A 15,795-nucleotide genomic window follows, 5' to 3' on the forward strand; every position below is an offset into this window, starting at 1 on the left:
AGTGGATCACTGAGATAGCCTGGTCTACATTGTGAGTTATGAGAAGGCTACATAGTGAGACCCTGCCTCAAGACAGCAACAACCCAAACAAAAAGAAGTGACATTTTAATCTAACCATCCTTTTCTATATTAGACACAGGATTAATTAATCCACCTTTAAAGGGAAAATTACCTTTCAGGAACTCACCAGAGGGAGGACTTCATTGTCACCAACCAATGGGCTTGCCATTTCTTTGGTCTGAAATGGCAAAGGCGACAAGGGTGTCGGGCTTCTGTTCAGCTCGCAGTCTTGGCTAATTCTAAAAGAGAAGAAATGGATATCAGCGCCTTGCCTAACTATCTTAGTTTCCTTTTTTCCTATTGCTGTGATAAAATACCATGACCAAAACAACTTGGAAAAGAAAGTATTTAATTTCACTTATGGTTTCAAAGGGTTAGGATTCACAATGGTGGAGCGAAAGGACAGCCAAGAGCTCACATCTTCTCCACAACCACAAAGCAGAGAGCTAACTGGGAATGGATGGCCTGAGTCTATTGAAGCCTCAAAGCCTGCCCCCAGGGACACACCTCCTCCAGCAAGGCCACACCTCCAAATCCTTTCCAAACAGTTTCACAAACTGGGGACCAAGTATTCCAATATACAAGGCTATGGGAGCCACTCTCCTTCAAACCATCCACCAAAGGCCTTGCTTCTTGTAGCTGAAGGCTTTGATTTCCCTGTTGTTCAACCAGGGAAAACCAATCAAATAATTGAGTTTGTCTGGGTATTTCTTTGCAAATAAATGGTCTTTCTGAATAATCTCAAATTTACTTTAAAAGCTTGAAATGTAGAATGAAGAGGCAGAAAGCGCAATGGTTGCTAGGTAGCCTCAGCCTTCCTAATTCTGTGTGGTGATTTTGTGTTTCCAGGTCACTTAAATAACTGAGGCACATTTGACAGACAGACCAGCACTGCCGAGGGCAGTTTTAAGGAGAGCGTTTAAGGCTCTTTGCTGTGTTTATAGGCGCTCATAACAAGACATGCTTTGTGGATAGGGCACTGTGTCACTGTATTACCCAGCTCCTCTGGGTTCACTAGCTTACACCCTGATTCCCGCTCACACCCTTCCAGACTCATCACACACTTCATCTGACTGTGTTCTCTGCCTTTCCCCCTCGCTTATGGAAAGGGTTCTCAGAACAGGCAGAGGGTTCCTGCATGTAAAACAGCTAGAGCACAGTGCCTGCTGCAGGCTAGATACCCAGTAAGGATAAGGTGTCATCTTGATTCCTCGTTTGATCTTCAAAAAAAGCACAAGTGGATATTACCACAGATAAGGAAACTAAAATGTAAAGTTAAATTAGTTACCCAGTCATTTGCTTCTTTTTTCTTTCTGGTACTGGGAAATTGAGCCCAGGTTTCTGCAAAGAATATTGGTAAAGTGCCTTACCACAGGCTATACCCCTAGCTCTATTTGTCTCTTATTTGAGATAGGGTCTCACCAGACTGTTCTTGAACTTGAAGTTCCTTTGTCCTAGTGCCTCTGTCTTCTCCTGACACCCTAGCACCACTGAGTGTGGGATTATATGCCTTTGAGTCACCAGGCGCACTTCAATAATTTATTTTAATTATACAATTTTCTTTTACTTTTGAGATTACAACATAACTACATCATTTCCTTCTTTTCTCTCCCCAAACCCTCCTATACACCCTTAAAGCCCTCCTTGTCTTAGTCAGGGTTTCTATTCCTGCACAAACATCATGACCAACAAGCAAGTTGGGGAGGAAAGGGTTTATTCGGCTTATACTTCCATACTGCTGTTCATCATCAAGGAAGTCAGGACTGGAACTCAAGCAGGTCAGGAAGCAGAAGCTGATGCAGAGGCCATGGAGGGATGTTCTTTACTGGCTTGCCTCCCCTGGCTTGCTCAGCCTGCTCTCTTATAGAACTAAGACTACCAGCCCAGAGATGGTCCCACCCACAAGGGGCCTTTCCCCCTTGATCACTAATTGAGAAAATGCCTTACAGCTGGATCTCATGGAGGCATTTCCTCAACTGAAGCTCCTTTCTCTGTGATAACTCCAGCTGTGTCAAGTTGACACAAAACTAGCCAGTACACTCCTTAAACCCTGCTTACTCTCTTTAAAATTCATGGCCTCTTTTTTTTTCATTAATTATTGCATGCATATACGTATATATTTACATATTCCTCAAGATAGACTGCTCAGTCTGTCTAATGTTACTTTAGATTCCAAAGTAGGGAAGCAGTCAACATCTTTACACAGCTATGATACCTATGAACCACATCAACAAGTTAGCAATAACCAACAACTCTCTAATTGGACTTAAGACCCACTCAAGAGGGTAATCATGCATGTGCTGGAAACCTAGCAACTCCCCAGGACTAGTCAAGTCGTGCATCTTGGAGGAGAATTGACAATTTTTACTAAATCAGCATAGTCCCTAACTATATATGACAGTTGTCACTCCTCAGGAAGGACACTTCTGTTTGCAACAATCAAAAGCCATTACAGAAAATCATACCTACAAAATGTAGAGTTGTGGATCCCGTTCCCAGTAGATACATCTACAATAAAGCTGGCATACTTAAGGCTCAGGAACATTGCAGAAGACAGAGCAGAAAGCCTGGGAGAGCCAGAGGATGGTGTTTGCTGTGAGACTGTCTCCTAGGAATGGAAATTACACCCATAGTCTCCCCAACATGACTACCCAGATGTGAGCAGAGCAAGGGAGACACCAGTGGACATGCCAGAGTGGATGGAGAAAGGCCATGGTGTTTCAACTCTACAGGGAGCTACAGGCAACCGAGGTAGGCTGAAGGGAGAGGTAATCTTCCAGAAACTCCAATGTTCATCCACACCAAACACTCAGCCCTACAAACAGTTGTTCCTCTAGAAGTGAGAATAGATAGCTTGTGACTTTGAATACAAGCTCAAGCTTTTCTGAACCTGAAACCCACAGTAAGGATGAAAAACACGATGGAATTTGTCGATTGTGCTAAAATGCTGGGTGGGAAATGTAAGTAAAAAACAAACAAACATTGGGCTGATAATTGAATAATGAAACAAAATGACATCTCATAAAATCTGACCAAAGACCACCCCACCCAGGGGTTTAATCAAATCATCAAGGACCTTGAAAACATAAAAATCTGTTTGAAAACTCTTTATCCTTATTAATATGCCCAGGTTTCCCACAGGTGCTAACCATTTTCAAAGCTGTGTTTTGAAACAATTGAAAAACCCACACTGTGGTTTTCTGTTCTCATCCAAAGCCCGGTCCACATAGACTTGCCTCTTACGCAGGCTTGCAGCCTGTGCATACAAATGGCACTAAACACCGTGCTAGGCCTCTGCAGATCAGCTCAGAGGAACAAACACAATGTGTTTCTCCGTTTTACTTATCTTGAAATAAATCTTTCTCCCCATTATTTCACACCATAATTACCATGGAAACAGAACAGCAAATTAAATGGAAATACTATGGTTTATGATATGAACAATAGATGAAACATCTCACATTTCAAACTGAGCTGTATCAATTGCATAATGCATTCTCATAGAATCTCTGGCCTGTGCCTAGTGTCGACACTTCAGGGTGGAAAAACAAGACAATTACAGAGGTGATCTGAGAAACATTATATGTACGTATATGTGCATATATGTGTGTTTGTGTATGTGTGTTCGTGTGTATTTATATATGTATGCATATGTGTGTATGTGTGTAATCTCAACTGTGCAGAAATTTTATAGAAAGTATTATTTGTTCTAAATTATCTAAATAGTTATCCCAATTATCCATTTTGCTGTGAATGCAGAGATGGCTTTATGGAAATAATTACTAAGATTTATGTAGGAATATTTTTTATATTATAAGATCAATAAAATATTGAGATTGAAGGGAAAGACTACATTATGAAGTAAAGTGCCTTGGCTGAAATCATCTTTATGGATGGAAGCTCTTCTAGAACATAGCTATTCAAGTACTTCATAAAACCACCTTGCACAAAATGCTGCATGGATCAGTATAAAGTGGGCTTCAAAATTACTGCAGAAGGCTTTTGATATCCACAGTTGAACTGTTCAATTAGCTTTCCCATGGGCCCTGCTCTGGGCCACTAAGTATGGCAGGCTGGTCTGCTTGATGGGCAGGCAGAACTCCTCATGGAGTGTGAGGTCCTGACTGCAGTTGGCACGGCCTCACACATATGCCCCTGTCTCTTCTCCAGGTCCTTCTCCTGGACTAGGGGGTGATTTCCTAGCCAGGGATGAGAACCCCCATTGTCAGTGACCTCCTTCCAGCCTTGTCTTCTCAGTCTCCAGAAGATCCCCCATTCTGTGACCTGCACTGTCTCCTGACCTGGAACCTTTGTTTGGTCTGCTGGGACCGGCTCCTTATTGGCTAATACCACAGTATAGAGTTTTCATAACTTATTTTTGGCTTTTAGATTTGTCCCTTGATAAGGGACCTAGCAAGCAGTAATGGCAAACCTGTTAATTTTGTGGGGTTTTCCTGTTAAACAATGTATTAGCTATACATGAACCCATCTTAATGACTAATGTTTCCAGTTACTAGTCTCTTCTCAGTTCATGATATAAGAATTGAAACCATGCATTGACTTTTTAAAAGATTTATTTTTATGTGTATTTGTGTGTGCACCCATGTGGGTTAATGTGCCCCAAATGTATGCAGATGCTGGTGGAGGTCAGAGGGCATCAATTCCCTGGAACTGGAGTTACAGGAGGCTGTGAGCCACCTGATATGGTTCTGGGAACTGAGCTCAGGTCCTCTGGGAGAGTAGTCAGTGCTATTAACCACTGAGCCATCTCTCCAGCCCCTGTGGCTTCACTTTTAAGTGTGTATTCTCATATAAAGACAAGCTCCATTTATTACAATATTGGTTTGACATTAAAATTAGTTGTATATTAATAGTTCTGGGTCCCAGTACTCTAAATCCGCTTGTAAATTGCCTTGCAACTTCAAAGCGCCATCTTTAAGAAGACCATTCAGAGCATCTTAACCAAACCCCATTATGTCTCATAAACTTTTTAAAGTGATGACTATATTATTATTCTAGACACTGAGTGAATGACACCAAGAGGTCACTTCAGAAGGGAACAATAGCTAACAGGTTGTGTAACTCACTGACTTCTTGGGTGTTCCTCCATTACAAGGGGTAATTTCACAGACTGTGACCTTGAGGCTTTGTGGAGTAATTTTATTTTTTCTTCTCCAAATAGTTTAACCCATTGATATATAAAGATGATGGGTATTTTCTGATTAACTTATGCCTGACAAATGTATGGATATATCCTACATGCACAGACCCACAACATACATATACACATATAAACTATATATACATATATACACACATGCACACAGATACATACAGACACATACATACTTGCTCACACACACACACATATATATGTATATATGTATATGTGTATATATATATATATATATATAAATAAAACAAACACATAGATACATACAGACACATACATTCATGCTCACACAAACAGATACATATATACCACAACATATACATACCATACATTCATATACATATATACACATATATACACCACACATTTATGCATACATGTGTGCATACACACATACATGCATGCACATGCACACATATGTACATATAACTTTTGCTAGTTGACTCCCTGAGCCAGGCTGGAAGGGAGCCTTCCTTTTTTCGCTGCTGGCATCAGCAGGGAGCTACCTGCTTTCCACTTTCACCGCTGAGCTCAAAGAGTCCCCACATCGCAACAGCTTTTCCCCATTGTGAGTTTTACATGGCAATAATTTATTCAGGACATTTGAAATGCTGTTTCTTTTCAAAACCAGGTCACCGAAGAACACTGAAATCAGACAAAGCATTAAAACAAATTTAAGGAAACTTTCAGCAAACGGAACTGGCAGAGCACAGCTTTGCAGTGGGAACATTTTTCCAGGCTGCTTATTAAGATAGTCTCCCACTGAGCCTTTTACCTCTCCCTGCCCCTGTCCCCACTGCTTTGGGTTTGTTGGGCACTTTTTTTTTTTTTTAAAAGACAGGGTTAGCCCTGGCTGTCCTGGAACTCATTCTGTAGACCAGACTGGCCTCGAACTCAGAAATCAGTCTGCTTATGCCCCCCAAGTGCTAGGATTAAAGGTGTGAGCTACCACCGCCTGGCTTGTTGGGCACTTTTAATACATGCTAGACTGCCCGACAAAGGAAGGTGAAGGGCCAAGAAAAATATTTTTGAAATAACAGACTGCAGTGTAACTGTAGGGTTCTTCACCTGAGGCTTCCAGAGGTGCTCCAGGGAGCCAGGAGAGAGGTGGGAGCCCAGAGCCCTCAGTGACTCGCTGACATCAGCCAGCAGCCACACAACCCGACCTGGCATCTTCAGGGCTGTGCCTTGTTTTATGGAGACTGAAAGTAGTGAAGCACTTTGTGGGGTTCTTATTTTGGATTAGAAAATGACCCCTTAGAGCAGGTTCCCAGTCCTATTGAGTGATGCTCAGCCATCCGATGGCTTTGACTGTGGCCAGGGCCTCTTCATTTCCCCACAGGGCTTACTCTGAAGACTCCAGGTACCCAGCAGAACACCACAAGGACACTCCCTCCATGGCTCTCCAACCACGAGACTCCACTCTGACACCTGCACCACATAGCTACCACAGTGAAATATCCACAGTGGTACACCACCATGACAGCCACGTGACATTACTCTCACCATGGCACCTCCATCATGGCATCCCCACTAGAACACCTCCACTAGGATATCACTCTCACTGTGGCACTCCCAGTTACGACCTACCATGGTACCCACAACAATATGCCCACCACGGCACCTCCTGCACAGTACCCATATCCTGGCACCCTCACTATAGTACCACCACTACCTTAGCAAGGTGTCCCCACCACAGCACCTTGACCTTCCCTCACTCTCCCCTTTCTAGAGAGGGATTACTTTAGCACTTTGGAGAGTCTTGGGGTTACTTTCAAGAAGCATTAGAATTGGTAGAATCCATCTTTGGAATTAGAGAGGGGTCTCCAATTTCTAGAAATACTTGTTGCTCTTGCAGAAGGCCAGGGTTTGGTTCCCAGCACTTCACAACCATGTGCAGCTCTAGTTTCAGGGAATCCATCCCTAACTTCTGGCCTCTGTGGACACCAGGCATGCACATGGAGCATGTAAAGATATGCAGGCAAAACACACATACACAAAAATAAACCTAAAATTGAAAAGAACCCATCCTTCTAGTAACCATAGGATTGAGATAGTGAAGGGAGCACACTGCTCTAGGGTCTTAAGAATACTGAACAGAGAGGGGGCTGGAGAGATGGCTCAGTGGTTGAGAGCACTGACTGTTCTTCCAGAGGTCCTGAGTTCAATTCCCAACAACCACAAGGTGGCTCACAACCATCTGTAATGGAATCTGATGCCCTCTTCTGGTGTCTCTGAAAAGAGTGACAGTGTGGTCACATATATAGAATGAATCAATCTTACAAAAAGAATGAGTGGACTCCCGCCCCCTATTTTGGTCTGTTCCATCGATTTTGCTTAGCTACCAAGATGAACTCTGGCACTACCTTCTTCGGACTTCAGGGTTAGCTATTAGATTGGTCACCAAAATATGCATTTTAGCTACCGTGAATTATCATTAAGGTGTTAATATTGCAAATATAACATTACTAATAATATTAGTGATAGTGATCAACACACATGCAACTACACATGCTACATGGATTCTCTCATACAATCCTCACTAACACCCTACAGACAAAAAACTGGAAACATTGCTAGCTGTTCATGCTAAGTATCTCAGGTTCTGAGGATTGGACCTCAGTTGCAGTGAGGTTTGGATCTTCTTAATGATCATGAAAAATGAAAGGCTCGTGCCAGAGAAGTTTGGCCAAGCCAGCATACCATAGCCCTTCTCAGAAACCTGAGAAGTTATGTGGGTAAAGAATTGCTTTGCAGAGCAGTTGTAGGTTTGAGGAAGCAGTGATTTGCCCCCAGAGACCTTTGTTAAGATTAAGTTAATTAGCATGGCTCGTTATAAACACATCAACTCTGGCTGTGAGTGGACCCATTTTAGAGATCATGGGAGTAAAGTGGACAGCAGTTACTGTTCTTCTATTCACTGCTCTCACTGCCCATGGGGCCCTTGCTTATGTGACCAGCTCTGAGTCACCACAGCAGGTGACAACACCAAGGACCTGCATCAGGGAAGGACAGAAAGAAGTGACACCTCCTTATGTTTTTTTGTTTTGCTTTAACATCAGATCTAACAGAGTAAATTCTGGTCCCCCCCTCCACTTCTCATACTGTTAAAAAAATGAGATTACTTATTTGTAGGGCATGTCTTCTTGCACGAGTGTTCTGAAGTGAGTAGCAAACAAAAATCCCCAGGGGCTCTGCACCCAGCTCAGGGGCTTTGCACCTGGCTCGCCGTTATTTCTGGACAGCAATTATTGCCAGCCTGTACTTTTTACAAAACAGTGTGTCCAGACTCCTGTGTTATCACTACCACATAGAATACAAACACCTGCAGAGGTCGTCACTTTATAATACTTACACATTTTCCCCAAGGGATTTCTAAATGTCTGTTTTTTTATGGCCAAGCTGGCATACCTGTCTCCACTGGTCTCCGTTTTCAGCTGGCTCTGGAAGACGTATGCCCCTGCTTCACCATAGCTGCTCTGATTGGGCCACGATGCTTTTCCATTGCCGTGGAGCTTGGCGAGATCGCTTCGGAGTCTTTCGTTCTCATATTCAAGCTTATTAATCGATGTGTACTGTGAATGCTTCTTGTTACTTAAGTCCACAGCCTAGGGAGTAAAACAGACCCCCACTGAGTGGACGTTTACGGGACACTAATTTTCCGTGTCTAGATTCCTGTGTTGCCAAGACCCTTCATTTGAACCAGGTGATGCGTTTTTTGTGAACTTTGTTCCCCCTAAAGATTTTAGATACAAATTATTAGTATTAATAAATTAATTAAAATATATTTAAAATACTTTTTAATGGCTGCATTAAAGAGGTGTTAAAGTTTAATCACCTCTATTCTTGAAAACAGTCTGTTTCAGAGTCATCAACAGAACTGTGACTTTCTCACGTGCAGACCTTCACTGGAAGTTCTTTACAACACAAGGATAAACTGAATGAAGATCTTTGAGGACCTCAATGGGAAGTCTACCCCTGTGCTACATTGCTCTCTTGCATTCAGGACTGGAGAGATGGTGCAGAGGTTACAATCTCTTCTAGAGGACCAGAGTTCAGTTCCCAGCACCCACAACGGGCATCTCACAACTACATGTAATTCTGACTTCAGTGGATTTGACACCCTTCTCTGGCCTCCAAGGGCATATGAACATACGATAAACACACACACACACACACACACACACACACACACACACACACACAAATAAAACTGAAAATAATCCTAAAAAGAATCTCATAAATTCCTATTAGTAATAGCCTAAAGGTCTTATTTTATTACACTCAAAATTTATCATTGCTATTTGTCACACTTGCCAATGGCAGGTAACGGCAAGCTTCATCGCTGAACTTGAATGGATACCCATGTTCTTTTTGGCAACTTCACACTATGTGGTCTCAGCTGCTTCTTGTATTCTTTGGCTCTTTTCCCACTTAAGAGTTCTTACTAATATCAAAATACGTTTTACACTAGAGACAGAAATCCAGAGTGTCTATCTCCAGTTGGTAGAAAGCATGGGGTTTTTAAAGGCATTTTTAAAGTTTTAGTTGTGTTGTGTGCCATGTTTTCTCTAGGAAGGGACTTTGTTGTTGTAATTTAAAAGCGCCAACTCTCCTTTGCTCCTTCCTCTTTGCCTCACATCCCAATTTTTTTTCCTTTTTAAAGAACTATTAAATATTTACTTTCACTTTCTTCTATTTGTTTTATGATTTCATTATTCCACCTTTAATTCTTTAGCATATTTTGAGTTAGTTCTGCTATAAAACTAGAGAAGGCAGTAAAATAATAAATTATTCCAATTATTCAAATCGCATATTGATTAAAATATTCATGCCCCACTGCTGGGTGATGTAACAAATTGCATGCTGAACTTATTGTGAACTGGGGTTGATATCTGGACCATTTTGCTGAATTGATCTTACAGTTGAGACAGAGCTAGCACTGCACATTTGGAGCAGGGTCGATTCATAGTAGAATTCTGCTACCTGATATATTAATGCCCCACTCCGAGGATGTAAAGTGAAATATATTTAAATTACAAAATGAATGGTTAAAACAAGAGGCTTAGAGATTTCTCAGGCTGTTTTAATTAGGCACTGTAGAAGTTTCCAGGACAGGTGTGTGTGTGTGTGTGTGTGTGTGTGTGTGTGTATGCTTGCTTGCTTGTATGTGCATAAGTACGCATGTGTGCATGCACTGTTCTTCTCATAAAGCTTTGTAAAGTAGACTCTATTCTCACACAACAACAAGTCATAAGGAAGCTGTGTTTGGTTCTCGCTTGCCCTCTTCCGTCTTCCAGACCTGTGTATTGAACATCCCAAGATGCATTGTGACTGATGGCACAGCAGTTCTCTGGGATCAGAAGAGCAATACCTTAGTATAAAATGCTTGACTCAAGCAACACATCACTTCTGAAGCTCCAAACATTTGGGATTTGAGGCCTAGAAAACTAAATGTTTGGAGCTTAGACATTTTTTTTTTTGAACTCCCTAAATTTCCAAGCATTGAGAACCATCCATATAGAATGGCATTCATAGTCATTCCAAACTTCCTCACACTGTGAATAACTGCATATTGATAATCATTCATACCATCATATTAGTATTGCATACTATGGAAGCTTAGGAAAGGCAGAGAAAGGTCTGGCTCTGGGTGAAGACTCACAGAAGGGCATCTAAGCATCTCACTGAGACCTGGAGAAATTTAGCCATCCATTCTGTGGCTGACCCAGCCAATCTTTCTCCATTGCCTGTGGGGCAGTGGCCTACAAAGTGGCTTTCTCATCACTGTGACTCGCATCTTTGGTCAAACTTTCTTCTCCAAGGAAGCAAGCAAGGAGCTTCAGAATTAGGCAACCAGAAACATTCTCAAATCTGCATTTATTTAGACAGGGCCAATTTCAAGTACTGGGGCTGCTGGAGTGATATCTCACTGGTTAAGGGCACTTGCTGCTCTTGCAGAGGCCCCAGGATTGGTTCCCAGCATGGACATGGCAACTCATAAATATCCTTTAATCCTTAACTCCAGTTCCAGGGAATCAGACACCCTTCTGGTCTCTGCGAACAACATGCGCATGTGGTAATCAGACCTACATGCAGCACCCCTTCCCCCCAAAAAAGAAAGGCAAAGAAAAAACAACTACTATTTTAATATTATCCAAATATCACAAATGTTAGGAGGCTGAAAATAATGTATATATTTTGTTTTTTTCTGCCTAGAGTGAAGTTTCAGTTCTAATCATTTAAGTTTATATTTATCTCTTCTAATTATTGCTGAAGTAATCTGATTATGGATTTTTTTTATACTTACAGGATTCTAATACACAGGAATAATAATTTTCTTCATTTCATAAAATTTGAAAATTGTAACAAAGTAAAATAAACCAGCATGTAGAAACTGATAAACTCTAATAATAAATTAAGCAGGGGGCTGCAGAGAGGTCTCAGTAGGTAGGAGTCCTGGCTGGTCTTCCAGAGGACTCAGCTTCAATCCTCAGCACCCATAGCTCACAATCATCTGTAATTCCAGCCCCAGGGAATCTGATGTTCTATCCTGGCCTGCACAGAGACTACACACTTGTGGGACACACTTGTGGATAGATGTAAACTATCATACAAACAAAATAAAGATAAAGGTTAAAATTTATCCAAGTAATAGAACCCTCAAAGCCATTACTTTTACACACTAGTAAGATGAACATGTGAGTCATAGCTAAGTCAAATGGAAGAGAATGTGTTCAATTATCCAAGACCAAGAGGAAGAAAGGAAACTAAAACCAGAATTGGGTATGACAGTTTATGTCTGTAACCCTGACACACAGGAGGCTGAGATAGAATTTCAAGGGCAGCCTCGGACAAGTAATGAGACCCTATCTCAAACAGGAAACCTAATAACAGAACTTGGGGGATGGGAGATGAATGACGGTGTAGTTCTAACTAACTTCAGTAGTAAGGAAATAAATGGAATGGAAACTTTTTCTAAAAAGATACAGCTGATCCAAATGACCTCAGGGAAAAAATAAAGAGATTTGAATGAAAGAGGGGAAGGTAAAGGCTGGTTTAAGTTTTTCAGTGGACATCCCATCGCCAGGAACCTCCAGTGTGAGTTTAAAAACAGTGTTACTTTAAAACAAGTACAAGGAGCTAAGACAAACTTTAAATAAAGTGTCATCACACCAAACCCAGCACTGTGCTAACACCGACAGAGCAGAGCATGACTACTATGGTTTGAACTGTGGCTCCCTACAAAAGCTTGTTGAAGCCCTAACCCCTAGTCCCTTAGAATATGGCCTTATTTTAAAACGAAAATCTGACTCATGAGAATCACGCAGACATGGGACCACAGCACACGGAGACAGAAGAGGGAGGAATCCGGTACACACACATCAGAGGAGTGTGGCCCTGAGGACACCTGTTTGGAACTTCTGTGAGTTAGTATGTCCTTCGGTTCTAAGCAAACACACTGTGGTATCAAGCCAATTTAGGATTGGGAAGATTTATTCCAGGAACCCAAATTCGGACAAAATCGGGAAATATGTCAACCATAGTCCCTAACACATCAACAAGTGAAAGGAGAACACTCACACAGAGTCATCGGTTGAAAAGGCTCAGAGAAACACTAGCAGCCATATTTCCCAATATGGAATCATGAATGAAAAACAAATTTATATCCCTCAAAACTCCAAAAGTGTGACATTTATAGTCAGAACCTAGAAAAATTTCCAGCAAGTACTGTCATGGCTCAAGATATTCCTGTCTTAGCAAAGGTAGAATGACAGTGACAAGAGCAGGTGTGAGGAGGAGAGGGGAAGGGGCAGCCAAACGGCACTAGGACAATGTTCTATAGAAGGTACAGAAGAAGTTGGACCTTCCTCAATATTAGCAATTAGCTGCTTGATATAGTAAAAACAAAGCTCTCCATTTGTAACAGAGACAGGAATTGTAAATAACTTGGGGAATAATTTTAAAGGAAGGAAAACGAACTATCAAAGAAAAATTGCATTATTGGGAAATGTGTTATGAAGAAATGAGGAATCACGCCATATCTTATTACAATAAAAGCATTAAGTCTTCAAAGTTAATACAAAAATGAATTCAATTTCAGATAGAACCCACAGGAAATTACAAGGAGAAACTTGGTACATTGAGCTTGGTCTTAATGAAAAGTTTAACTGTGTTCGTACATATTGCCTTTCAAAGTACAATTTAAATGGATCAAACAATTGCATGGAAAAGATGAAACCTCTGGAAAAAAACCCAAAAGTATGTATGCACATGTGGAGAACCCTGTTTCTAGAGAAGGAAGCTCTAAAGGCATCCATCTAGAGACAGTGACTTTTGACAAGTCAAACTAAAACTTCACTTATGGCAAAAACAAAGTTACAGAAAACAGACTGGAAAATGCTCCTAAAAATTGGCAAAGAAAGGAAAACTAACATCAGAGAAAAATACATTACATGTATCTAGTCCACCTTGCTACAAACTACCAACGAATGGGGCCCACCTGTTGTCAGGGAGCTGCGCATCAAAGTGCTAGAGAGAGTTACCTTGGGAACAGGGCGGCAATGAAAAAGGACGGCATAAAGGAGAGGAAGGAACAGGCTTGGACAGCTCGTGTTAGCATTACAATACACATCCTGGAGTGCAAGTGAGCCGATGGTTCCTCCTCCAGGAAGCCTCTCATGCTGGGATTTTTTATGAGATACTTAGTCAGGTGAAAATATGAAATATTTTCAAATACACTAGGGCTGAAATAGTTATTAGAAAGTCTAGTAAGTTTTTGGTATATACACACCATGGAATATTATAAAACGATCACAAAGGGCAAACTATGCTTGAGCCAGTTGGTATAGAAAGACACTTTGGAGCAAACAAAAATAAGACACACACAAATATGTCTATGTATGTGAGCCTAGTTTAAAAAAATTATATGTATCTGTATATGTGTGTGCGCACCTTACACCTTTTGTACACAGGAGCCTGAAGGAGTCAGAAGATGGTTTCAGATCCCCTGCAACTGGACTGTGAGCTGCCACGTGGGAGCAGGGAACTGACTCAAGTCCTATCTAAGAACAACAAATGTTCTGAACTGTTGAGCCATCTCTTTACCCCTGTCTGGCACATGGGACATGATGTGGAAGAGAAGGAAGGGGGCGCAGAGGCTAAAGCAGGGACTGTGTTCTGACGTCACCTGCCTGCACATATTGGGCTAATTCATAGACAGTCATGTAGAGTTTGAATGAGTATAAACGTTCCGAGCACTTGCTCACTGTACTGCTGTCCACACACACAGCTGGAGGTCGGCTCTGGACAATGCTTGAGTTACACATCTATAGTTGATGGAGACTGTCTCCCCAGCTTAGCTGTGCAAACGGTCAGGGGCAGGAGAAGCAACAGGAGCCACCATTTGCTTGTCAGCCCAGCATCCTCTGCTGCTCACATGGGGCTGGAGGAATCGTCAGGGTGGGTGGTGGGTGTAGGTAATCAGCAGCTGCTTTTTTATCTTTGTGTGTTTTACTTCTTTAAAAAGCAGAAGATACAAATGAACAAAGCCAAAATCCTACAGGAGCAAAGTGAAGCCCCTCAGCTGGGCTCTGGTGACCTGGGATATATACAAACACTTGAATTGAACTGAATATGTGTGTGTGTGTGTGTGTGTGTGTGTGTGTGACTTCAATATGTATATACATGTATATATACAAATATTTACAATATACACATGTGTATGTGTGTATATATGTGTATGTATTTATCTCTATGGAGCCTGGATTTGCTTTCTGTGTCCCACGTTAGGGAATGAAGAGGCAGAGGTGACGGGCAGGTGTTTAATGTAGCAGACAGGGAGACCAGCAAGCTTCCCTTTTTATCCATCTGTGCTCCAATCACAGGATCCACAGCCATTTTCAAGGAAGAAGGGAGAGTGCTTCCAGATGCTTCTACTGTCTTGATGCTGGAATATGGACTCATGTGAGAACAGTGCACAACAGGACAGAAATAGAACATTGGCTTCAGAGGGGGCTGGCCAAGGTCTCGATCCATGTGCTCACATTATTATGGCTAAAGGAACAGGCTAGCTTAAGCAGCCATGATGCCTTTTTTTTTTTTTAATATTATTTTTCTGTTCCTTGAACAGTTAAAACAAGATAATGGTAGGATTTTTTTTTTCTAAGTGAATAAAAGAAAATGTAACAAAGAATGCTAATATTTCAATATTTTGACCAACAAAAGTTCTACAAAAATCCAACCATCAGACAATGAAAGTGAGAGGCTTGGAGCCATTTAAGTTGTTTATGAGTACAGGTAGAGCCAGGGGCTAATTCATATATTCAGTCAACAAACACTGAACTCTTGCTCTATCCTGAGCTGTTGATCTTGCTAACTTCCTGCTTGTCATCAAGTTGAAAGGGACAAGCCACAAAACAAGTCAGCCAAATACGAATCAAGCAAGAACAGAACAAATCGTTCTGATTCGGGTTTGTGGGGAGGGCTTCTCTGAGCATAAGGTTGGCACTGAATTCCGGCTGTCTAGGATATGGGGTTTCAAGCAACTGCAGGATTAAAAG

The 15,795-nt window shown here is 41.6% G+C and overlaps 1 protein-coding gene across 7 annotated transcripts in view; it reads right to left on the reverse strand.

Moving 5' to 3' along the window:
• Nucleotides 1-15,795, reverse strand: part of Deup1 (deuterosome assembly protein 1) — a 69,947-nt gene that overhangs the window by 2,590 nt on the left and 51,562 nt on the right. For 4 of the 7 annotated variants that reach the window (XM_085844426.1, XM_085844427.1, XM_085844429.1 and 1 more), the window contains 3 exons: nt 8,645-8,841; nt 2,526-2,627; nt 188-299 (listed from right to left, as the gene is read on the reverse strand). In XM_085844426.1, coding sequence (XP_085700552.1) covers nt 188-299; nt 2,526-2,627; nt 8,645-8,841 — 411 coding nt within the window. Of the gene's footprint in view, nt 1-172; nt 300-2,525; nt 2,628-8,644; nt 8,842-15,052; nt 15,183-15,795 lie in introns of those variants that run through there. The other 3 variants (XM_085844430.1, XM_021173317.2, XM_085844431.1) reach the window with 3 other exon arrangements.

Source organism: Mus caroli, unplaced genomic scaffold (assembly GCF_978045245.1).
Source record: "Mus caroli unplaced genomic scaffold, Mus_caroli_1 scaffold_11, whole genome shotgun sequence".
Lineage (NCBI taxonomy): Eukaryota > Metazoa > Chordata > Mammalia > Rodentia > Muridae > Mus > Mus caroli.